Source organism: Gekko japonicus, unplaced genomic scaffold (assembly GCF_001447785.1).
Source record: "Gekko japonicus isolate JY-2015 unplaced genomic scaffold, Gekko_japonicus_V1.1 scaffold1843, whole genome shotgun sequence".
In the NCBI taxonomy this organism is placed as follows: domain Eukaryota; kingdom Metazoa; phylum Chordata; class Lepidosauria; order Squamata; family Gekkonidae; genus Gekko; species Gekko japonicus.
Window position 1 is genome coordinate 305,929 of NW_015171558.1, and position 25,889 is coordinate 331,817.

A 25,889-nucleotide genomic window follows, 5' to 3' on the forward strand; every position below is an offset into this window, starting at 1 on the left:
GAAAGAGGTACTTTTCTCCCTTTCTCACAATACAAGAACTCGTGGGCACTCCATGAAATTGCTGAGCGGTCGGGTTAGAACGGATAAGAGGAAGTACTTCTTCACCCAAAGAGTGATTCACACATGGAATTCACTGCTACAGGAAGTGGTGGCGGCTACAAACATGGATGGCTTCAAAAGGGAATTAGATAAGCATATGGAGCAGAGGTCCATCAGTGGCTATTAGCCATAAGGTATAGATAGGAACTCTCAGTTCGGGGCAAGTGATGTTCTGTCTTCTCGGTCCTGGGGGGGGGGCAACAGGGAGGGCTTTTAATGTCCTGGCCCCACTGGTGGACCTCCTAATGGCACCTGGTATTTCTGGCCACTGTGTGATACAGTGTTGGGCTGGATGGGCCTTTGGCCTGATCCAACATTGGCGTCTCTTATGTTCTTATGATGGATCAATGGTCTGATTCAGTACAAGGCAGCTTCCTGTGTGTTTAGGGGGGAGGAGGAGGAGATTGGATTTATACCCTGCCCTTCACTACCTAAAGGAGTCTCAGAGCGACTTACAATCTCCTTTCCCCTCCCCTCCCCACAACGGGCACCCTATGAGTGCAATGCAGTGGTCAGAGGGTCAGGCTAGCACCTGGGCGGCCACGTTTGAATCCCCACTCAGCCATAGATGCCTGCTAAGTGGTATGGGGGCAGTCATACTTTCTCAGTCGGACCCACCTTACAGGATTGTTGTGAGGATAAAATGGAGTCTCTCGATTCTTGCTTGTACCCAGAATTGAACTTTATTTGTCTTGCAAGTGCCACTGGACTCAAACCTTGTTCCCACATCTGTTTGTGAACACTTGCATTTGTATGCCAATTCACTGCCATTCACAGATCTTTCTTACATCCACTCTCAGCCATAATCAACCAGTACTTCTGCATCTTGACTCTAAATGGCCCTTCCTGACAACAGCCTCCACCCCCTATAACGGTTGAGAAGAGGAGAAGAAATTGGATTTATACCCTACCCTTCACTACCCGAAGGCGTCTCAGAGTGGCTTACAATCTCGTTTCCCCTCCCCACAGCAGACACCCCGTGAGGTAGGTGGGGCTGAGAGAGCTCCTTGGAGAACTGCTTTTGAGAGAACAGCTCTGAGAGAACTTGTGACCGACCCAAGGTCACACCAGCGGCTGCATTTGGAGGAGTGGGGAATCAAACCCGGTTCTCCCAGATTGGAGTCCATGCTCCTAACCACTACACCAAATTGCCTCTGTGACTGTGACTGACAGGAGAAGAGGAGGGACCAGAACAATACAACCCACTGGGAAGGGGGGGGAGAGCACAAGACAGATCCACAGAGGAGGTTGCCAACCTCCAGGTAGCACATGGAGCTCTACTGCTATTACAGCAGGTTCCCTGGAGAAAAGGGCTGCTTTGGAGGGTGGACTCTATGGCATTGTACCCTGCTGAAGTCCCTCCCCTCCTCAAACCCCACCTTCCACAGCCCCCCAAATCTCCAGAACGGGCCCTCCTATCCACAGAGCACCTACATGCAGGAGAGGCAGTGCAATGCAGTGGTCAGAGGGTCAGGCTGGCACCTGGGGGAGCCACATTTGAATCCCCAGTCAGCCACAGATGCCTGCTAAGTGGTATGGGGCCAGTCATACTTTCTCAGCCTGACCCCACCTTGCAGGGTTGTTGTGAGGATAAAATGGAGGAGAGAACAGCCGCTCTGGATCCCCTTTCGGGAGGAAGGAGACATACAAATGAAACAAATAAATAAGACACTAACGAGGCTGTCAGATGAAAGCTAGTACAGTGTAGTGGTTAAGAGGGTCAGGCTAGGATCTAGAAGAACCGAGTTCAAATCCACATTCTGTCACGGAAGGCTCACAGGGGGACCTTGGGCCCATCACACTCTCCCAGCCTAGCCTATCTCATAAGGATGTTGTTATAAAGTAGAAATAAAGTTAGAGCAAGGAGAATGGTATGATAGCCCTGGTTGGGTTTCCATCGGGGAGGAAAGTGGGATAGAAATAGGAAATAACATTAAATGAATTAATATGAATATCTATAGTGACTCTGAATGGGCTAGAAGGAGAAGACACACCAACGGAAAGAAGAGATTGTTGGCAGAGTTTAAAACATGCAAAGGAAGCGGAGCACTGACTGCTCAGAGAAAAATAAGTAGGTTTATTACAGAAGAACAAACTGTTATAGAACGTACAGAGAGAAAGCCTAAACTAACCAGTCTGACTGCTGTGAGAGGAACAAGGAGTGGGAAATCTCCAGAAGAGCCGCCAATCGGGAGACAGCGAGGAAAGAATTTGAAATTGTGGGCAGTCCCTAGCCTAGCTATGCTAACTACCAGTCCTTCAGCTGTCCCGCTGTAGGGTGATGTTCAGATCTTCTTCATAAGGCTGCACTACATACCTTGGATATCCCAACAGAAATTACATTGTATGAGCTGACTCTCTGATTGGCAGCTCTCATAACTTTTGGATTTCCTAGACCCAACCCTAATCCACGGAGTAACACTGACCCTGGGTCTCTATCTGCTCAAGTATTTTTTTTGGTTGCTGGATGTGCTATCACACAGAGCTTACGGGGGCCAGCTCAGTAAGAAAAACACATAGTTGGCATATTGAAAACCTCCGATTTGTCTCCAGTCGAGGTATTTCAGGTTTCAAAGCTGGCAAAATCTGAGACTTTAGACTCGTGGCCACTGAGGGTTTGATAACACGGAGCTAGATGCACCATCGTCCTGGTTGGGTCTAGCGTTACATCCTTAATCACGGAGAAGTTGACAGTCCTCTATGAAAACCAGCCACGGCCAGTATCTCCTGCCTGATGCATTGTGGGAATATCCTCTGGGGATCCAGAGATGCGAGCATCCCTGACTGCAAATCACCACCGTAATACAACCAGATTTAAAAGGCTATCTGAGCAATAAAGCTAACTAAACAGATGAGATCATTGGATCAGTGCAGAATGATTTACCAGTTGGGACATAAAAGAAATGAAACGTTTTCCAATTGTTAGGCGGGTAAGTACCGGGCAGGGGTGGGCAGGCAATGTACGTAAGGGGGACGCCAGCACAGCAACCAGGATCTGAGCACTGAAAGAACTTCCCCACCCTGCAGGATGGCAGGATTGCTGCATTTGGCTTGTCCCAAGCCTTAAAAAAAAATAGACATAAAGGCCAAAATGATCAATTACTGAATTTCTCTAACTGGTTAAACATTTGTGGCATCAAAGTAAGTAGGATGTGTTTAGAGGGACCAGCTGTGTTAATCTTCAGCAGCAGAGCAAAACAGGAGACTAGCAGAGCAAAAGGGGACGCCTACAGGAACCCAAAGTGGCTGACATCACTCTTCTCTCCTCCAGTTTGAGAGCCAGTTTGGTGTAGTGGTTAGGAACACAGACTCTAATGTGGGAGGACCGCGTTTGATTCCCTACTCCTCCACATGCAGCTGCTGGTGTGACCTTGGGTCAGTTACAAGTTCCTTCAGAGCTGGTCTCTCACGAGCAGTTCTCGAAAGAGCTCTCTCGGCCCCACCTACCTCACAGGGGGTCTCCTGTGGGGAGGGGAGGGGAAAGGGATTCTAAGCCGCTCTGAGACTCCTTCGGGTAGTAAAGGGCAGGGTATACATCCAACCTCTTCTCCTCTTCTTCATTTTATCCTCACAACAATCCAGTAAGGTAGGTAGGTTGAGAGTGTCTGACTGGCCCAAGGTCACCCAGCAAACCTCCACTGCAGAGTGGGGATTCGAACCTGGGCCTCCCAGATCCTAGTCTGACACTTTAACCACTAGACCACGCTGGCTCTCCTTAAAGACTCATGACATTTAAGCCTGCATTAAAAATAAAGCTTGGGAGGAGTTTTTGGCAGCCTCTAAGGTGCCACTAAGGTAAAGGTAAAGGTTCCCTTGCTCGAAAGCCAGTCGAATCCGACTCTAGGGTTGCAGTGCTCATCTCCATTTCAAAGCCGAAGAGCCAGCACTGTCCGAAGACGTTTCCATGGTCATGTGGCTGGCATGACTAAACATCAAGGTGCACGGAACGCTGTTACCTTCCCACCAAAGTGGTCCCTATTTATCTACTTGCAATTTCTTGCTTGCGAACTGTTAGGTTGGCAGGAGCTGGAACTAGAGACGGGAGACTCGGTCATGCAGCAACCTGGGTCTCGAACTGCTGAACTACTGACCTTCCACAGCCTGCAGTTCACCGTCTTAACCACTTGAGCCACCGCAGCTCCTAAGGTGCCACTACTGGGCTTCTATTTTGTTAAGTGAAACTCAGTTCAGGAATCTATGAAGCTGCCATATTCCAAGTCAGATCATTAATCCAAACAACTCAGTAAAGGCTATTGGGACAGGCGGCAGGACTCCAGGGTCCCAGGAAGAATAAGGCTTTCCCAAGGGACTGCTATCTGAAATGTTTGAAATGGAGATGTCGAGATCTGAACCCAGGACTTCCTGCACACAAGACGCAGGCACTCTACCCCAGAATTACAAGTGCCAGAGGAGGAGGAGGAGAGGAGGAGAAAATGCACAACTTCACCTACACCCTCCAGACTAACATTCACTCAAAAATATTCTCACTGTTTTTACAAACAGGCATAGTAGAAATCCATAAATGGATCCATTATCAGCCACACAACCGCACAACAGTACAGAGAGCAGTCGACCTTTGATTGCCACTCTTTGCTGACACTTTACATTAAAACCTCAAGGCAAATAAGCTGCCTTATACCGAATCAGATCTTTGGTCCATCAGGGTCAGTATTGTCCACTCAGACCGGCAACGCCTCTCCAGGGTCTCAGGCTGAGGTCTTTCTCAGCACCTACTGCCTGGTCCATTTAACTGGAGATGCCAGGGACTGAACCTGCGACCTTCTGCATGCCAAGCAGATGCTCTGCCACCGAGCCACTGCCCCATCCACCTTGGTCTTTGGTGCTATAATTTGAGCCTTAAATTGTTTTTAAAGAAAGCATCCCACACATGATTTGAGAGCAGGTGCTGCCTCTTAAATGGGATTGGTTATCCAGAGGATGAGGCAGGATAATCCGGTCAGGTGGAGGGTTTTTATTGACTGACTGATTGATTTGATTTATTCCCCGCCCTCCCCGCCGAAGCAGGCTTAGGACAGCTTACACAAAAATTTAAAATTTATATATTAATGGTTCTTTGACCAGTGGTCCAGGAGGGGATTCAGCCGCCAGAATTGTAATGTATTTAGAGATATGCACACCACTTTTGCTCAGTCTAGCCCAATCCCATCAGATCTTGGAAGCTCAGCGGTGTCAGCTCTAGTTAGTACTTGGATGGGAGGCCACCAAGGAAGTCCACGGTTGCTACGCAGAGGCAGGCAGTGGCAAACCACCTCTGCCTCTTGCCCTGACCCGGATGGCCCAGGCTAGTGCAATCTCATCAGATCTCAGAAGCTAAGCCGGGTCACCCCTGGTTACTACTTGGATGGGAGACCGCCGAGGAAAGCCAGGGTTGCTACGCAGAGGCAGGCAATGGCAAACCACCTCTGCCTCTTGCCCTGACCCGGATGGCCCAGGCTAGTGCAATCTCACCAGATCTCAGAAGCTAAGCAGGGTCACCCCTGGTTACTCCTTGGATGGGAGGCCGCCGAGGAAAGCCAGGGTTGCTACGCAGAGGCAGGCAATGGCAAACCACCTCTTGTTTGATTCTTAACAGGAATACCCTATGGGGGGTCACCATACGTCGGCTGCAACATGATGGCCCTTTCCCCCACCCCTTTACCTTTTATTGTTGGTCTTAAAGGTGCCACTGGACTCAAACTTCGCTCTGTGCCAGTGACACTCAGTGAGTTTCATGGCAGTGTTGAGGAATCGCACTCGGGTCTCCCCGGTCCAGCGGGACCCTCTAATTCGTTCCGTGTTTCCAGGGCCCATAATCAAAAGTTTCATGTGCTGTCTAGCTACTAAATGGACCACGACGAAAGCAGAGAAAATTCCGACAGCGGATCATCTGTCATGGACTGGCTCGGGAAAGTTTTGTTTTGTTACCAAAATAGACATGCTAATGGGCTTCACGCATCCTCCAAAAAGAAATGGAAACTGGAAGGATTTATGGCCGAGATGGTTACACTTTGTGAAACGCTGCAATAATTATTGTGGGCCTTTTCAATTAGAGGGAGAGCTAGAGGGGGGGGCCGAGGCAGAGCATCTGCTTTGCATGCAGAAGGTCTTTGTTCAAGCCCGGTAGTCTCCAGATGAAACAGTACTAAGAGGATCCTTTTCCTGAGAGCTTTTGCCAGTCACTGTCGACTGTGCTGGGCGAGATTACGGTAGCCAGCTCCCACAGTGGAGGCAGGGGGTCTCTCGACCCCCACCACGGATCAGCTGGCCAGCAGGGAGACTTTCCAAGAGAGAAAGGAAGGCCCAGGCCATGTCGCAGGTGATGTAGTGATGTCACTTCCTGCATGCACAGGAAGTGACGTTATCACACAAGTGACGTCCAGGGGACACTCTGGTATTTGGGCAAAAAGTCTACGGTAGAAGTCATTTTTACAATGGAGGTTTTGCCCACATACCAGAGTGTTGCTGAGATGGCATGGCTTGATGATGTCACTTCCTGTGCATGCCGGAAGTGGCATCTCCACGTTGCCTGGGCCTTCCTCTTTCTCCAAGTAAGCCCCCCCCACACATCCCCCCCAGGAGGGACCTGGCAACCCAAGGTGAGCGAGACCAGTGTTCTGATCTAGTACAAGACAGCACCAGGCAATATTTCATTTATTTACTCCCTTCACTGATAGACCACCGTCCCTCACTGAGACTCAAGATGGACGGCAAAATTTCAGTACACAATTCAGACAGCAAAAGCAGGGATCAGTACTTGGTCTGATGCTTTTTAACTTGTTCATTAATGATTTGGAGTTGGGAGTAAGCAGTGAAGTGGCTACATTTGCAGATGATACGAAGAGGTTCAGGGTGGTGAAAACCAGGGAGGATTGTGAGGCACTCCAAAGGGAACTGTCGAGGATGGGCGAGTGGGCATCAACGGGCAAATGGGGTTCAATGTGGCCAAGTGCAAGGTGATGCACATCGGAACAAAAATCCTAACTATAAATACGCTTGGATGGAGTGCGAACTGGCAGAGACTGAACAAGAGAGAGATCTTGGAGTTGTAGTAGATAACTCACTGAAAATGTCGAGACAGTGTGCGACTGCAATAAAAAAGGCCAATGCTATGCTGGGGATTATTAGGAAGGGTATTGAAAACAGATCAGCCAGTATCATAATGCCCCTATATAAATCAATGGTGCGATCCCATTTGGAATACTGTGTACAGTTCTGGTCACCACACCTTAAAAAGGATATTATAGCTTTGGAAAAAGTGCAAAAGAGGGCAACTAGAATGATAAAAGGGTTGGAGAACTTTCCCTATGAGGAAAGGTTGAGGCGCTTGGGGCTCTTTAGCTTGGAGATACGACGTCTGAGGGGTGACATGATTGAGGTTTATAAGATTGTGCATGGGATAAAGCAGGTAGAGAAAGAGGTACTTTTCTCCCTTTCTCACAATTGGTAAGAAATGGAGTCTTTCGAGATCAAAAATCTGCCATTTATTCCAGCTATACCACTGAAAGGACGTTTTCCCAAAGATTACCCAAAATGGCCCACAGAACAATTGCATTGACAATAAAACAAAAAATAGGCACTAAAATCCCAAACAATGGGGTTAGGGTTGCCAGACCCCCCAGTCAGGGTGGGAGTTCCTCCGATTTTGGGGGCTCCAATCCGCCACCGGCCAGCTGGCTGTCAGGGAAGCCACACACCCAAACGGCACCCTCCCACATCTACATCAGAAGCGACATCATCACCCTGTGCCCCTTGCACAGCATCGCTGTAGCATTTTGGCCAAAACTCTACAGACCCGGGAGCCCCCGCTAAAAGCCAGGTAAGAACTGGCACCCCTACTCTGTTTTGGCATTTTGTAAAATGATAGGGCAGTGGCAGGGTGGGCTGATCACGCAGGGTTACCAATCTCCAGGTGGAGATCTCCTGGAATTACAATTAATCCCCAGCCTACAGAAACCAGTCCCCCTGGAGAAAATGGCCACTTGGGGGAGTGGACTCTGTGGCATTATACCCTGCTGAGGTCCCTCCCCTCCCCAAACCCCACCCTCCACAGGCTCCACCCCCCCCAAACTCCAGGAATTTCCCAACCCAGAGATAGCAACCCTACCACCTTGAGTCGCCAATCTCAAGGTGGGGGCTGGAGTTCTCTAGGGCTCACAACTGATCTCCAAACTAGAGATCCGTTCCCCAGGAGGAAATTGCATCTTCAGAGGGCAAACACTGTGGTATATGATAAATTCTAGGTGAAGAAGAACATGCCATTGAGTTACACCTGACACCCATGGTGACACGGGGCATTCGAGGTGTGAGATGAGCAGAGGTGGTTTGCCGTTGATTCTCTGCAAAAACCCTTCCCAAATTCTCCCTTCCGCAGACCCTGTCCTCCCCAAATCTTCAGGAATTCCCCAGGCCAGATTGGGCCACCCCATGACCACCTCAATCCAAAAGACAAGGAGCTGCTACCAAGACATGCCCATCGAGTAAAAGCCAACTTACGGCAAACCCCATGAGGCTTTCAAGACAAGAGATGGACCGAGGTGGTTCGCCACTGTCTGCCTCTGCACAGTGACCCTGGACTTCCTTGGTGGTCCAGGGCTCTTTTTGTAGAAAAAGCCCAGCAGGAACTCATTAGCATAATAGGCCACACCCAACAGCAGGAAGTCATTAGCATATTAGGCCACACCCCTGACAGCACAGCTCATTAGCACATTAGGCTGCACCCCCATGTTACCAGAAGTGTGGTTATCCAGCCACACCCACCTTTTGCTTGTTATTCTGTTTACCTTGTTTGTTGTCAAAACCCAGGGCCTTTTTTTTTGTAGCAGGAACTCCTTTGCATGTTAGGCCACACACCCCTAATGTAGCCAATCCTAATTAGTTTCTGCTGTTGGGTGTGGCCTATTATGCTAATGAGCTCCTGCTGGGCGTGGCCAACTTGGGAGCCAGCCGGAACTCCGTTCCTGTGCGTTCCTGCCCAAAAATAGCCCTGGTGATCCCCCATCCAAGTATCAACCAGGGCCGACGCTGCTTAGCTTCCAAGACTTGACAAGATTGGGTAGCCTGGGCTATCGAGGCCAGGGCAGACAAACAGAGGTGGCTTGACACTGCCTGCCTCTGTATAGCAACCCTGGGCTTCATTGGTGGCCTCCTATCCAAGCACTAAGCATGTCCGAACCTGCTTAGCTTCCGAGATCTGACAAAATCAGGACATCCAGGCTATAATTTGCAATACTGTAATGTTAATTGTAATATAACGGAGTAAGATAGGAGGCAATGAAAACAGACCAGAGCGTAGCTCCATTACAAACATAAATTAGTTCCAATTTGGTTTTAAATTGACATGACTTTCACTAAGGAACCCTGGGAAATGTTGTTTTGTGAGTGGCAGGAATGAGTCTTCCCTCCTTAAGGGAATTAGAAACCCCAGAATTTCTTTGTGGAAACCTTACAGCTGAAGCAGAAACAGGGCCCAAGTCTCTTTCTGTCAGTCTGAGGACGTTACAATACAAATCTTCCTAGCCGAGATTTACTCAGATATGACTGCCTGGAAACGCTCGTGGAAGATTTTACCGGTTCCCTGTCTCCACTCGGCAAAGCCCCGCTTCCAAAAACCCAGCTGCCGCGATTCATTTACTTGTCTAAAAAATTGATACACGGCCTCTCCGCAGGCCCGTCTGAGGTAGCTCGCAAAGGAAAAACAATACAGTAAACCCGTTTATAAGAGTATCAATATTGAAACGAGCCAAGACCCTGCCAAGGGCAGACAAACAACATTCCAGCAGGCTTAAAATGAAACAGCCCTCAGGCTAGAAGACCATAAAGAAAGCTTTGAAAACACGGGAGCCCTCAGGTAAAAGGCTGGGTAGAGAGAAGGGTTTGGGCCCGGAACTGAAAACGACAGCAATGGAACGCCCGCAGTCATCCCCTAGCTTTATTCTCTGATGAGTTATGCCTGCCGGCGTGGTGAAGCGGTTAAAGTGTCAGACTCGGATCTGGGAATTCCAGGTTCAAATCTCCACCCCGCCATGGAAGCTTGCCGGGTGACAGACAAGTCTCAAAGGAGGCGGGGCATTCCAGAGGTGTGGGGGCCACCACTGAAAAAGCCCTGTCTCCGGCCCCACTCATAATCAGGGCTGGCAGTCTCCAGGTGATGTCTGGAGATCTCTTGGAATTACAACTTCCGAAAAGCCCTCCCTCCCTAGGCTCCACCCCCGAAATCTCCAAGTATTTCCCAGCCCAAAGTTGGCAGCCCGACTTAAAATCCTTGTCCTCTGCTTACAGGCTTGCCAGATCTGGGCTGTGAAATAACTGGAGATTTTGAGGGTGGAGCTTGAGGAGGGCGGGGTTTGGGGAGGGACTCCATTGAGCCCGCCTTCCAAAGCAGCCATTTTCTCCAGGGGAATTGATCTCAGTCGCCTGGAGATCGGTTGTAATTCGCAGGAGATTTCCAGACAATCACCTGGATGCTAGGTATGCGGTTCTGCAAACAGCCTGTAGCTGTGGCTAGGGTTGCCAACTCCCACTTGGGAAAAACCTGGAGATTTGGGGGGGTATGGAACCTGGGGAAGGCAGGGTTTAGAAAAGGGGAGACCTCGGCAGGGTATAATGCCATAGAGTTGTCGTCCCCGTCCAAAGCAGCCATTTTCTCCAGGGGAACTGATCTCCCGTTGTCTAGGAGATCTCAAGATCCCAACTGGAGGTTGGAAACGCTGGCTATACTTTTGCATGTACACATCCGTGTATTTGTGTATGCATGTGTACCTTAGAACTGTTTACATTGAATCACTGGATTAACCAGATGAAACTCGAAAGAAATATTCAGACTTGTTTTCCTTCAAAGAAGTCGGCAGCGCTGTAATGGATCCCATTTTTTAAAAAAAATTCTACCCTTCCTCCAAAGGGCTTGGGCAGAATTCATGGCTCTTGCCCTCCTCTGTTTTATCATCACAACAACCTGGATGGGTAGTTTTGGCTGAGGCATACAGACAAGCCCAAGGTCTAGGGCAAGGCTGTGGCTCAGCGGTTGAGTATCTGCTTGGCATGCGGAAGGTCCCAGGTTCAATCCCCGGCATCTCCAGTTAAAAGGACCAGGCAGCTGGTGATGGGAAAGACCTCCGCTCGAGTAGACAATACTGACTTCGATGGACCACAGGCCTGTTTCAGTGTTCACGTGTTCATGTGTCTGCTCTTAAGCTTCTCATCCAACAGGGGGATCTGAACTGATAAGAATGTAAGAAGAGCCCTGCTGGATCAGACCCATGGTCCATGTAGTCCAACTCTGCATTTCACACAGTGGCCATCCAATAATAATAATTACCATATGCCAATGGGTGTCATAAAGGAGCTGCGGTGGCTCAAGTGGTTAAGACGCTGAACTGCAGGCTGTGGAAGGACAGTAGTTCAGCAGTTCGAGACCCTAGTGTGCCACATGATGGAGTGAGCTCCCGTCTTTAGTTCCAGCTCCTGCCAACCTAGCAGTTCGAAAGCAAGAAATTGCAAGTAGATAAATAGGTACCACTTCGGTGGGAAGGTAACAGCGTTCCGTGCGCCTTGGTGTTTAGTCATGCCGGCCACACGGCCACGGAAATGTCTTCGGACAGCGCTGGCTCTTCGGCTTTGAAATGGAGATGAGCACTGCAACCCTAGAGTCGGACTCGACTGGCTTTCGAGCAAGGGAACCTTTACCTTTAATGGGTGTCATATAGCCAGGAGACCCGGAGATTGTCTGGCAGCCTAAAACTCTACCTTTTTGTGTGGCAAGCTAGGTTTATTTTTGGGACTGAGAGAATTGTGACTGGCCCAAGGCCACCCAGCTGGCTTCGAGTGGAGAAGTGGGGAATCAAACCCGGTTCTCCAGATCAGAGTCCGTTGCTCTTAACCACAACACAAAACTGGCTCTCAATGGCCATCCAATTGCCCTGTAGGGCGGGGCACTGGTATTCAGAGGTTGACTGCCCCTGGATACGGAGGTTTGCTTTAACCATGGTTAGCCACCATAGATGGATGATGGATCTATTTCCCTTTTAAAGCCATTTGTGCTTCAGTTGTATACCCATCTATGGTATTAAGAAAACAGAATTACAGGATTTGATCTAGAATCAATATTTGGTGGCAGGGACTATGAAAGGAAGAGATACTGCCCGTCTGAGGCAGAGCAATTTTGAGGAGAGCCGAACCCTTCTGAGCCCATTGAAGTGAATGGGCTTAGATTACTATAACTAACCCACACAACTAATAGCACTGACAGATGAGTGTGCATCTGGCTCAGTATAAAACACCCCAATGCATTCTTACTAGAGTTACAAACTCTTAGCGATCTCAGGGTTGCCAGGTGCGATTGTCACACTGGTGGGGGGGGCTTGGGGGACGGTCTGGGAGTGGGCGGCAACGTCCCTGAAGTGATGACATCACACGAAAGTGATGTCATCACATTGGTGACGTTGGGGGCAACACTCTGCCTTTTGGGCAAACTCTATGGTTAGAATTGGGCTCAAACCATAGAGTTTTGCCCAAAAAGCAGAGCATCGCCACACGACACGCTGTTCAGGGGTGGGGGTTCCCCTGGCCAGTGGCGGGCAGAAGCCTTGAAAATCGGGAGATCCCTGCCCAGACCAAACGTCTGGGAAGTGGGAACCCTAGATCTCATGGAATTACAACTGAACCGTAAAGACGAATAAATAAAACTGACCTCCAGTTCCCCTGAAGAAAATAGCTACTTTGGAGGGAGGACTCTATGGCGTTATACCACACTGAGGTTCCCTCCCCAAACCCTACACACCACCAGTGTTCCCTCTAAGCTGAGTTAGTGTGAGCTAGCTCACAGTTCTTTAGCCTCCGGCTCACACATTTTTGTCCTAGCTCAGGAAGGAGGGCTCCAGAGCAAGCTAATTTATGCAGCTGCCAAATCGCTCACTCACAACTTTAATGTCAGTAACTCGCAAAATAGAACTTTTGCTCACAAGACTCCACAGCTTAGAGGGAGCGCGGCACACCATCCCCAAATCTCCAGGAATTCCCCACCCAGAGTTAGCAACCCTCGTTCCGAACAATTCCTGCACAGCTTTTCGAATTCCTGCATCGAAGTTCTACGCTCTCGTTTCTACTCTAGATCGAATCCTGCCATTTGGGGTTTTCTTTTCTTTGAAAGCAGGACGGTTTTAAATATAATCATAGCCTCCATAAGAGCCACAGGGAATAGCATGGACAGCAAATCCGTAGGAGGTGTCTCAAGGGAGAGGTGCTCTGGGCTTTGGGTGCAGCATCTGCCCACTGGAAATAAATCTTGTGGTTGCGGAGGAAGGCAAAAGATGGAGCGCCGGATCTTAACAACCGGGCAATTTGTTATCGCTAGGAAATCTGGACCTCATTCCCCAGGCGCCCAGTCCCTCCGGAGACCGTTACATTTGTTGGAAAATGCCTCCTGACAGGTCTGCGCTTCACTGAAAGCTCTGGGCTGTGCTCTCCAGAGGTGCCAATAGCCCTGAGTGAAGACTGTCAAATCCACATCCAGGCGACACATCTGGAGAAACCACAAAGTGTCGGCGCACATCAAGTGTTATAAATAGGACCACAAATTCCCACACTGCTCTCATTTGATACCCTAAGTTCTGAGCATGCAGTAAGAATATAAGAACACCAGAAGAGCTCTGCTGGATCAGACCAGTGGTCCATCTAGCCCAGCATCTTGTTTCACACAGTGGCCAACCAGTTCCTCTGGAGGGCCAACAATAGGGCAGAGAGGCCGAGGCCTTCATAAGAACATCAGAAGAGTTCTGCTGGATTAGACCAGTGGTCCATCTAGCCCAGCATCTTGTTTCACACAGTGGCCAACCAGTTCCTCTGGAGGGCCAACAATAGGGCAGAGAGGCCGAGGCCTTCATAAGAACATCAGAAGAGTTCTGCTGGATTAGACCAGTGGTCCATCTAGCCCAGCATCTTGTTTCACACAGTGGCCAACCAGTTCCTCTGGAGGGCCAACAATAGGGCAGAGAGGCCGAGGCCTTCATAAGAACATCAGAAGAGTTCTGCTGGATTAGACCAGTGGTCCATCTAGCCCAGCATCTTGTTTCACACAGTGGCCAACCAGTTCCTCTGGAGGGCCAACAATAGGGCAGAGAGGCCGAGGCCTTCATAAGAACATCAGAAGAGTTCTGCTGGATTAGACCAGTGGTCCATCTAGCCCAGCATCTTGTTTCACACAGTGGCCAACCAGTTCCTCTGGAGGGCCAACAATAGGGCAGAGAGGCCGAGGCCTTCATAAGAACATCAGAAGAGTTCTGCTGGATTAGACCAGTGGTCCATCTAGCCCAGCATCTTGTTTCACACAGTGGCCAACCAGTTCCTCTGGAGGGCCAGCAACAGGGCACAGAGGCCGAGGCCTTCCCCTGATGTTGCCTCGTGGCACTGGTATTCAGAGGTTGACTGCCTCTGAATGTGGAGGTTCCCCCTCAGTCACCATGGCTAGCAGCCGTTCATAGACCTACCCTCCACGAACCTATCCAATCCCCTTTTAAAGCTGCCTGTTCCCGTGGCCACCACCACATCCTCTGGCAGCGAATCCCACATTTTAACCACCCTCTATGCAAAGTAGTATCTCCTTCTGTCCATCCCAAACCTACTGCCCATCAGCTCCACCAGATGCCCTCGAGTTCTAGCATTTTGGGAGAGGGAGAAAAATTTCTCTTGGTCAACTCTCTCCTCCCCGCGCACAATTTCATAAACCTCTCTCGTGTCCCCCCCCTTAGCTGTCTCTTTTCTAAACAGAAAAGTCCCAGACTCTTCAGCCTGTCCTCCTAGGGAAGGTGCTGCAACCCCCGAATCATCCCGGTTGCCCTCCTCTGTGCCTCCTCCAGCTCATCAATGTCCTTTCTGAGAAACACAAATTTGGTGTATGTACTGTAGCTCAAGTGGTTAAGATGCTGAACTGCAGGCTGTGGAAGGTCAGTAGTTCAGCAGTTCGAGACCCGAGTGTGCCGCATGACGGAGTGAGCCCCCGTCTCTAGTTCCAGCTCCTGCCAACCTAGCAGTTCGAAAGCAAGACATTGCAAGTAGATGAATAGGTACCACTTCGGTGGGAAGGTAACAGCATTCTGTGCGCCTCGGTGTTTAGTCATGCCGGCCACATGACCATGGAAACGTCTTCGGACAGCGCTGGCGCTTCAGCTTGGAAACGGAGATGAGCACCGCAACCCTAGAGTCGGATTCGACTGGCTTTCGAGCAAGGGAACCTTTACCTTTACCTTACTGTAGGGTAGCCAACTCCACACTGGGCAATCCCTGGAGATGTTAGGGGTGGAGTCTGCGGAGGGCGGTGTTTGGGGAAAGGGAGTTCAGTAGGGTACGGGGATGCCAACCTCCAGCTGGCACCTGGAGATTTCCCACTATGACCATGGATCTCCAGATGACCAAGATCAGTTCCCCTGAAGGAAATGGCTGCTTTGGAGGGAGGACTCTATGGCCTTGTGCCCTGCTGAGATCCCAGCCCCTCCCCAAAGCCATCCCTCCCCAGGCTCCACCCCCAAGACCTCTAGGTAGTTCTCAACCTGGCCCCCAGCGGAATACTGAGTCAAGTTCAAGGTTTTGGTATTGACCCACAAGGCCTTGAGTGGTCAGGGACTGATGTCATTATGGGACTGTCTCCTCCGTCATGTCCCCAGAAGAGCATTACGCTCCTCAGATAACAACTTGCTGGATGTCCCAGGCTCTAAAGCACTCCGGCACTCCTCGACCAGGGCCAGGGCCTTTTCAGTCCTGGCCCCAACCTGGTGGAACTCTCTGCCAAATACCATCAGGGCCCCGTGGGACCTTATGCAATTCTGCAGGGTCTGTAAGGCAGAGATGTTCCACCAGGCCCTTGGCTGAGGACAGCGATGGTCTCCATCGTAGCTGGCATCAGTGTTCCCTCTAAGCTGAGTTAGTGTGAGCCGGCTCACAGTTCTTTAGCCTCCAGCTCACACATTTCTGTCGTAGCTCGGGAAGGAGGGCTCCAGAGCAAACTAGTTTATGCAGCAGCCCAATTGCTCACTTACAACTTTAATGCCAGTAGCTCACCAAGTAGAATTTCTGCTCACAGGACTCCACAGCTTACAGGGAGCATTGGCTGGCACCCTTTCTGCTCCAGCGACTTTTGAGTCTCGCCCTCCTCACCCCTGCCTGTAAAGCAGCCAGCAGTCCGAAGTGGGACCAGTTAATACACGCCATCTTCTCATTTGAAATATGTTACTAATGTTTTAATTGTTCTGTCTCAATGTTTTTATGAAGGACGTACATCGCCCAGAGCCCTGCCTTGCAGGGACCGAGCGATTAACTAACTAACTAACTAACTAAATAAATAAATAAATAAATAAAAACCTAGAGGTGGCCACCCTAATAGAAGAAAATGGAGAGAGAGAAGAGATTGGATTTATACCCCGCCCTTCACTCGGAGACTCAGAGCAGCTTACAATCTCCCTTCCCCTTCTCCTCCCCACAACAGACACCCTGTGAGGTAGGCAAGGCTGAGAGAGCTCTTTCAGGAACTGCTCTTTTTCAAGGACAGCTCTTGTCAGAACTATGGCTTGCCCAAGGTCATCCAGCAGCTGCATGCGGAGGAGTGGGGAATCAAACCCGGTTCTCCCAGATTGGAGTCCGCACACTTAACCACTACACCAAACTGGCTCTCTAGTAGGGTATAATGCTGTACAGTCCACAGCAGCCCTTTCCTCCAGGAGAAGCCACGCGTGTCATCCAGAGTTCAGTTATAATTCTGAACGCTCTCCAGCCTTCATCCTGGGTCTGGCAACCCTAATGCATTGTTGAATGCCATCAACCGCACAAGTCCCGGAAGCAGCGCAAACGGAGCCAGCTTAAAACAATGCACAATCTGATCATTGGGACGTTTATAAGTTCAGTCAGCCAACAGATTGTGAGCGCACACCGAGGGCGCCTTCCCAGCTGGGCGTCACGCCGAACATCGTCTACTGCCCAGACTCAAAACAGCTCAAAGAGATTGCATGTTTTAAGAAGCGCAAACAGATCGTCAATGTGATTTATGGGGTGCGAGGCTCGAGATAAACTGGTCACTGCGTGCAAGAGACCGTCAGTTCTCAAACAGGTTATTTGCAATTACAACAACAAAATCAAATCACTGCTAATCCATTGCGTGCACCAAATGGCAGATCATACACAGAGATCATTTCAGGGGGGGGGATCGCGGGGGATCGCAGTTCCCCCGGGTGAGGTACGGGGGGCGGGGCACATGACGAAGCCCCACCCCCTGCTTCCGGCTGCCCCGCTTCCGGCCCTCATTCAGCCAGGAGGAGGCAGGAGAAGAGGGAGGGTAAGTTGCTTCCTCCCTGCCTCTCCCCACCCCTGTCTGCCTGGGGCCAGGGAGGGCCTTCGCGGGGCTTCCTTGCACTCCCGCCGGCCTTGCAGGTCCACCGCCGGGCCCCTCATGGGGCTTGGCAGTGGAGCTGCAAGTCCGGCAGTGGTGGCCGGGACTGCTGGGGGTGGTGTGTGTGGCCTTATGACACACTTCCGGTGATGTCAGGGGGTGTGGCATATGCTAATGAGTTATGCTAATGAGTTCCCCTAGCTCTTTTTCTACGAAACGACCCCTGATCATACACCATTCCACCATAGCTTTTAAGCTGAGCCTTTCTTTGCACATATGGGTTTCCAGGTTTCACATCAACAAGTGAAAGAAGGCAGCGATATGGGAATAACAATGGAGAGATGCCCGGCTCATGCCCTAGCAGTGGTAGGTATGAGGAAATTGCCTGTACAGAAGTGCCAAAGCAAGAAAAGTTTTTCAGGGTTTTTGAAACCACGGGTTACAGCAGCACAGACTACAACATATTCTAGCAACATACCGAAAATCACGGATTCTATTGAACCTGCCCCTGACCTGGGATCCATCTGACCTCACCCTAGCTGGTGGTGGAAAGTGCACTGAATTCAGAGCCAACTTACGTGGGGCCCCGTAGTTTTTCAAGGAAAGGGATGAGCAAAGATGGTTTGCCACTGCCTGCCTCTGCATAGCAACCCTGGACTTCCTTGGTGTTCTCCCATCCAAATACTAACCAGGGCCAACTCTGCTTAGCTTCTGAGACCTTATAAGACTGGGCTAGCCTGGGCCATCGAGGTCAGGGCAAGAGGAACAGAGGTGGTTGGCATTGCCTGCCTCTGCATAGCAACCCTGGACTTCCTCGGTGGTCTCCCATGCAAATACTAACCGGGGCCAACACTGCTTAGCTCCTGAGACCTTATAAGGCTGGGCTAGCCTGGCCCATCGAGGTCAGGGCAAGAGAGGAACAGAGGTGGTTTGCCATTGCCTGCCTCTGCATAGCAACCCTGGACTTCCTCGGTGGTCTCCCATGCAAATACTAACCGGGGCCAACACTGCTTAGCTCCTGAGACCTTATAAGGCTGGGCTAGCCTGGCCCATCGAGGTCAGGGCAAGAGAGGAACAGAGGTGGTTTGCCATTGCCTGCCTCTGCATAGCAACCCTGGACTTCCTCGGTGGTCTCCCATGCAAATACTAACCAGGGCCAACACTGCTTAGCTCCTGAGACCTTATAAGACTGGGCTAGCCTGGGCCATCGAGGTCAGGGCAAGAGAGGAACAGAGGTGGTCTGCCATTGCCTGCCTCTGCATAGCAACCCTGGACTTCCTCGGTGGTCTCCCATCCAAATACTAACCGGGGCCAACACTGCTTAGCTCCTGAGACCTTATAAGGCTGGGCTAGCCTGGCCCATCGAGGTCAGGGCAAGAGAGGAACAGAGGTGGTTGGCATTGCCTGCCTCTGCATAGCAACCCTGGACTTCCTCGTTGGTCTCCCATCCAAATACTAACCGGGGCCGACCCTGCTTAGCTTCCGAGATCTTATAAGATCGGGCTAGCCTGGCCCATCGAGGTCAGAGCCATATTACCTACACCTGTTTTTTGGGGGGGGACCTGTTTCCAAATCAAACTGGAGCTTGGCTGGCTATTCATACATTCTTTGCTTTCCTTATCCTGTTGCTAACTCAATCTGCTTCTAAGGTGGGGTTGCCCGTTCTGTGGGAAACTCCTGGAGATTTGGGGTGAAGTCTAGGGAGGATAGGGACCTTAGCTGGGTACAATGCCATAGACTCCACCCTCCAAAGCAGCCATTTTGTCCTGGGGAACCAATCTCTGTTTTCTGGAGATCAGCTGTAAAAGAATGAGCTCTCCAGGCCCCACCTGGAGGCTGGCAACCCTATTCTAAGGGCTTGTCTATCCAGGGACAAGTCCACTCTTGTGACACCCAAACCACCAAGAGCTTCCGTTCTACAAGTAGAAGCAATGCCAAGCGACCACAGATGGAATTCACTGCTCCTGCCTCTCTGCACAACATACCCCTTACCCACAATGCTAAGAGACAGGCGATCTCTGCGAGTTTTGAAAAGCTGGACGATGTGGCCTGGGGAAACTGCGATGCATATGCACATCTCTTGGCTGCCAAGAGAACATCGTGTCCAAACAAGCTCTTGAAGGTGGAGATGTCATAACACAGACGCGACATTTTATCGTATGTGGTAGACGTGTAAGAAAGCAAGAAAGCATTGGTTAGAGACAGGGGTCATTTCCTGCAGGAGCACACAGGAGCGGAGCTCCGGCAGTAAAGAGCCCAGGGGGCGGACACATGCAACAAGCCCCACCCCCTGCTCCCAGCAGCCCTCAGTCAGAGCAAGAAGCAGCCAGGTAAGTTGCAGAGCTCCCCCTGGCCCCCCGGTCCAAAACAGTCCCAATGGTACCTTTAAGACCAAGGTTTATTCAGGTACAAGCTCTCCCTCCTTTGCGAGGACAGATCTGCACGTTTCCCTCCCCCCAATAGCTAGCAATCCAAAACAGTCCATTGGAGCCTGAGTGGTGGGTGTTGCCTTCTGACACACTTCCGGTGATGTCAGGGGGTGTGGCATATGCAAATAAGATATGCTAATGAGTTATGCTAATGAGCTCCTGCACTTCTTTTTCTATGAAATGACCCCTGGTTAGAGATATCTGAAGACATGCAAAAGACACTAAAACTTAAGTTTGCAAGGGATCCCAAAAGTATGCTACTAAATGTGCTGCCCAGCAACGTCCCAAGGACACATTCGTGAATTATTTAAGTATACGGTGACGGCGGCAAGAGTAATATTTGCAGCAGAACGGAAGGCAGAAAGATGCCCAGATCTGAAGGAATGGAAGCATACATTATATGAATATGTGATCATGGCAAAATTAACATCTTACATACATGATGAACAAAACCTATTGAGGCAGACTCAGCACGGTTTCTGTAAGGGAAGATCTTGTCTCACTAACCTCTTAGTGTTCTTTGAGGGGGTGAACAAACATGTGGACAAGGGGGATCCAATAGATATTATTTACCTTGACTTCCAGAAAGCTTTTGATAAAGTTCCTCATCAAAGGCTCCTAAGTAAGCTCAAAAATCATGGGATAGAAGGACAAGTCCTTTTATGGATCAAAAACTGGCTAGTTCATAGAAAACAGAGAGTGAGTGTAGGTGGGCAATTTTCTCAGTGGAGGGGGGTAAGCAGTGGGGTTCCACAGGGATCAGTACTTGGTCCACTGCTTTTTAACTTGTTCATTAATGATTTGGAGATGGGAGTAAGCAGTGAAGTGGCTAAATTTGCGGATGATACAAAGTTGTTCAAGGTGGTGAAAACCAGTGAGGATTGTGAGGCACTCCAAGGGGATCTGTCAAGGATGGGCGAGTGGGCGTCAACATGGCAAATGGGGTTCAATGTGGCCAAGTGCAAGGTGATGCACATTGGAGCCAAAAATCCTAAATATAAATACACATTGATGGGGTCTGAACTGGCAGAGACTGAGCAAGAGAGAGATCTTGGAGTTGTAGTGGATAACTCACTGAAAATGTCGAGACAGTGTGTGACTGCAATAAAGAAGGCCAATGCTATGCTGGGGATTATTAGGAAGGGTATTGAAAACAGATCAGCCAATATAATAATGCCCCTATATAAATCAATGGTGAGACCGACTTGATGGGCCTTTGGCCTGATCCAACATTGGCGTCTCTTATGTTCTTATGTTCTTATGATAAACCGGTTTCAGAATTCCAAGAAAAATGGAAAGCATTTTTTGATGACATAGCTGAGACCCAGGAACAAATGTAAGCCAAGACATAGATTAAGGAAAGTAAAGAGTGCGCTGACCTGGATGGCCCAGGCAAGCCCAATCTCCTCAGCTCTCAGAAGCTAAGCAGTGTCGACTCTGGCAAGTACTCGGATGGGAGACCTCCTTGGAATACCAGAGGCAGGAGCTGGGGGCAGGCTTTATTCAACCACCTCTCTGAATATCCCCCAGGCAGTCACCAGAGGTCGCCATGACTTCCAGGTGCACACACACACACACGAACGCACACTCGCACGCACAGTGTACATGGACATATTTTAAAAACACCAAAATAAAAAGACCAGTGGAAGAAAGAGTCAGGCAATACATGTCTGTGATAATAACTGGGAAAGACAGAATAAATAAAGATATTTAAATAAAGGCCAAAAAACAAGAGTATACACAAGAGTATATACAAGTGAGTTCTAAATAAGTATAAATCATTACATGACAGAGTTGATATACATGATTGTATGCAGGGGTCATTTCGTAGAAAAAGAGGTGCAGGAGCTCAATAGCGTAACTCATTAGCATAACTTATTTGCATCACCGGAAGTGTGTCAGAAGGCAACACCCACCACTCAGGCTCCACTGGACTGTTTTGGATGGCTAGCTATGGGGGGGGGGGCGCAGATCTGTCCTCGTAGAGGAGGGAGAGCTTGTACCTGAATAAACCTTGGTCTTAAAGGTGCCACTGGACTGTTTTGGACAGGGGGACTGGGGGGGGGCTCTGCAGCTTACCTGGCTGCTTCTTGCTCTGACTGAGGGTTGCTGGGAGCAGGGGGTGGGGCTTGTTGCATGTGCCCGCCCCCTGGGCTCTTTACTGCCGGAGCTCCGCTAATGTGCACTCCTGCAGGAAATGACCCCTGATTGTATGATGGTATGATTAGAGAGGACTATCTATGTATCTGAACAAAGTTTGAGTCCAGCGGCACCTTTAAGACCAACAAAGTTTTATTCACGGCATAAGCTTTCGTGTGCAAGCACACTGCGTCAGATACAGATGCTTCCAACTAACACGGCTAACCCACCTGAATCTATCTATATTTCACACATGATTTAGATCGTTGTAGACTGCAGTTTCTGTTTTGTCTTTGTGTTGCAAACTGATTATAAAAAATAATATAAAAACAAACAAGCAAGCTCTTAAAGGGAGGAAAGCACACCTGGGTGGTCCCCAAACTGCAATACAAAGAGGCCGGGGGAACCTCTGCAATACAAAGAGGCTGGGGGAACATCTGCAAGCCGAGAGCATCAGGGAGCACTGTGCATTTGCTCCCCAAAGGCCGTGGGGGCAGACAAGCCTTTCAGAAGCACACTTTTAGCACAATGATTTTCTACCACCGACACACTGCCAGAACATCTTTAGTAAGACCTGATGCTCTAGAAGAGACGTTTGCCATCCCATCTCTGCTCTGAAAAGCGCAACACGGGGAAATGTTTCAGCCAAATTACTTTGAGGCAAGGCGGATCATCGGCCGAGCAAAGAAACTAGCCTGCTCAGGGCCCAAGGAAGACACGGCCGTGAATTCGGTTCACCAGGAGTCCCCATAACCAACGTTTGGCTCTACTTGCAGCCTCCAATGCTCCCTCTAAGCTATGGAGTCCTGTGAGCAAAAGGTCTACTTTGTGAGTTGCTGGCATTAAGAAGAAGAAGATTGGATTTATACCCCACCCTTCACTACCCAAAGGTGTCTCAGAGCGGCTTACAAACCCCTTTCCCTTCCCCTCCCTACAACAGACACCCTGGGAGGTAGGTGGGGCTGAGAGAGCTCTTGAGAGAAACTGCTCTTTTTCAAGGACAGCTCTTATCAGAACTATGGCCTGCTCAAGGTCATCCAGCCAGGTGCAAGTGGAGGAGTGGGGAATCAAACCTGATTCTCCCAGATTAGAGTCCGCGCACCTAACCACTACACCAAACTGGCTCTCTTAAAGTTGTGAGTGAGCGATGTGGCTCCTGCATAAATTAGTTTGCTCTGGAGCCATCCTTCCTGAGCTAAGACACAAATGTGTGAGCCGGAGGCTAAAAAACTGTGAGCTGGCTTGCACTAGCTCAGTTTAGAGGGAACACTGCTTTGCAGCCAGTTTACAAAGACTACCGTTAAGGTTACACTCTAAAACAAAAATAGACATCCAGGTGTGGGGGGAACAATTACGCCCTCAGAAGTCTTTCCGCAGTGCTCACTGCCAGATTCGTGCAATGCTGACGGCACAACAAAACCCTGCCCAAACCTCTGCTTGGGACGCCGACAAAAGATGGTAGCAATCCTGCCAGGGAAGATCCCCTTCACTCACCCCCGGTAACGTCTTCTGCTCATGCAGCGCGCTCTGGGCCTTCAGTGCTGAATCCCTGGCACAGTACGTCAGAAAGGCACAGCCTGTGGGGAAAAAAGGAACATAATCATACACACACACGTAATTTATATGTAAACAGACTGCTAGGGTTGCCAGCCTCCAGGTGGGACCTGGGGATCCCCCTGGAATTACAGCTCATCTCCAGACCACAGAGATCAGTTCCACGGGAGAAAAGGGATGCTCTGGAGGGTAGACTCTGTGGCACTGTACCCCACTGAGGTCCCTGTCCTCCCCAGGCTCCACCCCCAAATCTCCAGGATAGGGATGCCAGCCTCCAGGTGGGACCTGGGGACCCCCCAGAATTACAGCTCATCTCCAGACCATGGAGATCAGTTCCCCTGGAGAAAAGGGATGCTTTGGAGGGTGGACTCTGTGCCACTGTACCCCACTGAGGTCCCTGCCCTCCCCAAGCTCCACCCCCAAATCTCCAGGAGTTTCCCAACCTGGATCTAGCAACTCTATCCCCCCAGTCTCCCGCCAGTGGCCAGGGGGAATCTGGTAGCCTTTCTAGTGGCACCCGCCAGGGGGCCGCCTGGTCCCAATCTCACCCTCATCTGCAGTGCGTGTTCCGAAGCAGGGAGAGGAGAGGCCTCCGCTGCTTCAGCACAACGGCAAGGACCATCTCCCTGGGACGCTGCCTCCGTCCTCAAAGCCGCCCATTGCTCCCGTGCCGCCCCTCGAGGAGCCGAGCATCTTTTCGGCCGGAGGTCAGCACACGGCCCAGTGGGGGATTCGGTTTAAGGCAACTGGTCCGGATTAGCAGGGCCTGGTTAATTGGAATCAGGAGAGCCGGGCAGACACAGCGGGATTAGTGCAGCAGCGCCCAGATTAGCCCATCAGACCTTTCTCCGACCACACTGCCCCTGGCTTAAGAGCCACTCCTCTTTTGGAGTGCTGGTCGGGCTATGGGAAATAAGACAGTTCTTCCTAGGGACTGCTTATGGGGTTGCCAACTTCCAGGCAGGGGCTGGAGGTCACCTAGAATCGCAACGGATCTCCAGACTACACAAATCGCTGTTTCATTTATTATTTATTCGTTGAAAATATTTATTCCACTTCTCCTGGAGAAAAGGGCTGCTTTGGAAAGGGGATTGCATGGCATTATACCCTACTGAGGTCCTAGAGATGCCAATCTCCAGGCGGGGGCCAGAGATCTCCCAGGATGACAACTGATCTCTAGAATGCAGAGATCAGTTCTCCCGGAGAAAAGGGCTGCTTCGGAGGGTGGACTGTATGGAATTACACCCTGCTGGCTGCTGAGGTTCCCCCCCCCTTCCAAACCCCGCCCTCTCCAAGCTCCACCCCCAAAATCTCTGAGTGTTTCTGAACCCGGGGTAGGCAACTCTTCACCTCTGGCAGTCTCTTACTGGCCTTCCTCCTCGTTTCTGATGGTGTTGGCTTATGTGTTTTTATTTTAATTATTTTTATCATTTTAGATGTTGTTTTAAAGGGTTCCAGTGTTTTTACATCCACCTCCCCGGGAACCCTGATCAGATGGAAAGGGAGCTATAAAAATGCTCTAAATAAATACACACATAGCAATTTACAATTCGAATGTCCGTGAGAAAGGCGGACTACGAAAACAGGAAATAAGGTTGCCGGCCTCCAGGTGGGGCCTGGAGATCTCCCGCTTTTACATCCAACCTCCACACTACAGAGATCAGTTCCCCTGGAGGAAATGGCTGCTTTGGGGGGTGGGGCTCCTGCACAAACTCCGCCCTCTCGAGGGTCCACTCCCCAAAATCTCCAGGTATTTCCCAACCCAGAGCTGGCCACCCTAACAGTAAAATTTTACCTCTTCTCCACTGGTGGCTGCCCAAGAGCCGAGATCACGCTTAAAACACTGTTTTGATCCAGAACGATTTCTTTTTCAAAGCCAGTCACAATGTTACCATTTTACTTCATTTATATCCTGCCTTTCTCCACAACGGAGACCCAAAGAGGCTTACATCATTCTCCTTGCCTACATTTTAGCCTCACAACAACCCTGTGAGGTAGGTTGGGCTTCACATGCGTGACTGGCCCAAGGTCACCCAGCAAGCTTCCACGACAGAGTGGGGATTCGAACCCCGGTCTCCCAGATACTAGGCAGACACTATAATCACTACAGTTGCACTCTCTCAACAAACAGCAACTCAGTCAGACAAGCTAGTAACAAACAGACTAGAAAGCCAACCATCAAGAATAGCAGCTGGGGGGGGGGGGAAATGACTAAGGAGCTAGGTTTTACAGCAACAGATTGGTGTGTTTAAACCCAGCTCAGCTGAAAACGGTTTGTTGTAGAAGGCTCCTGCTTTGTA

General features: G+C 50.1%; 1 protein-coding gene across 1 annotated transcript in view; it reads right to left on the reverse strand.

Annotated features, from left to right (window-relative positions):
• CELF6 (CUGBP, Elav-like family member 6) overlaps window positions 1-25,889 on the reverse strand; it is a 247,289-nt gene that overhangs the window by 203,524 nt on the left and 17,876 nt on the right. The window contains exon 2 of the mRNA XM_015419721.1: window positions 23,530-23,612. Coding sequence (XP_015275207.1) covers window positions 23,530-23,612 — 83 coding nt within the window. The remainder of the gene's footprint in view (window positions 1-23,529; window positions 23,613-25,889) is intronic.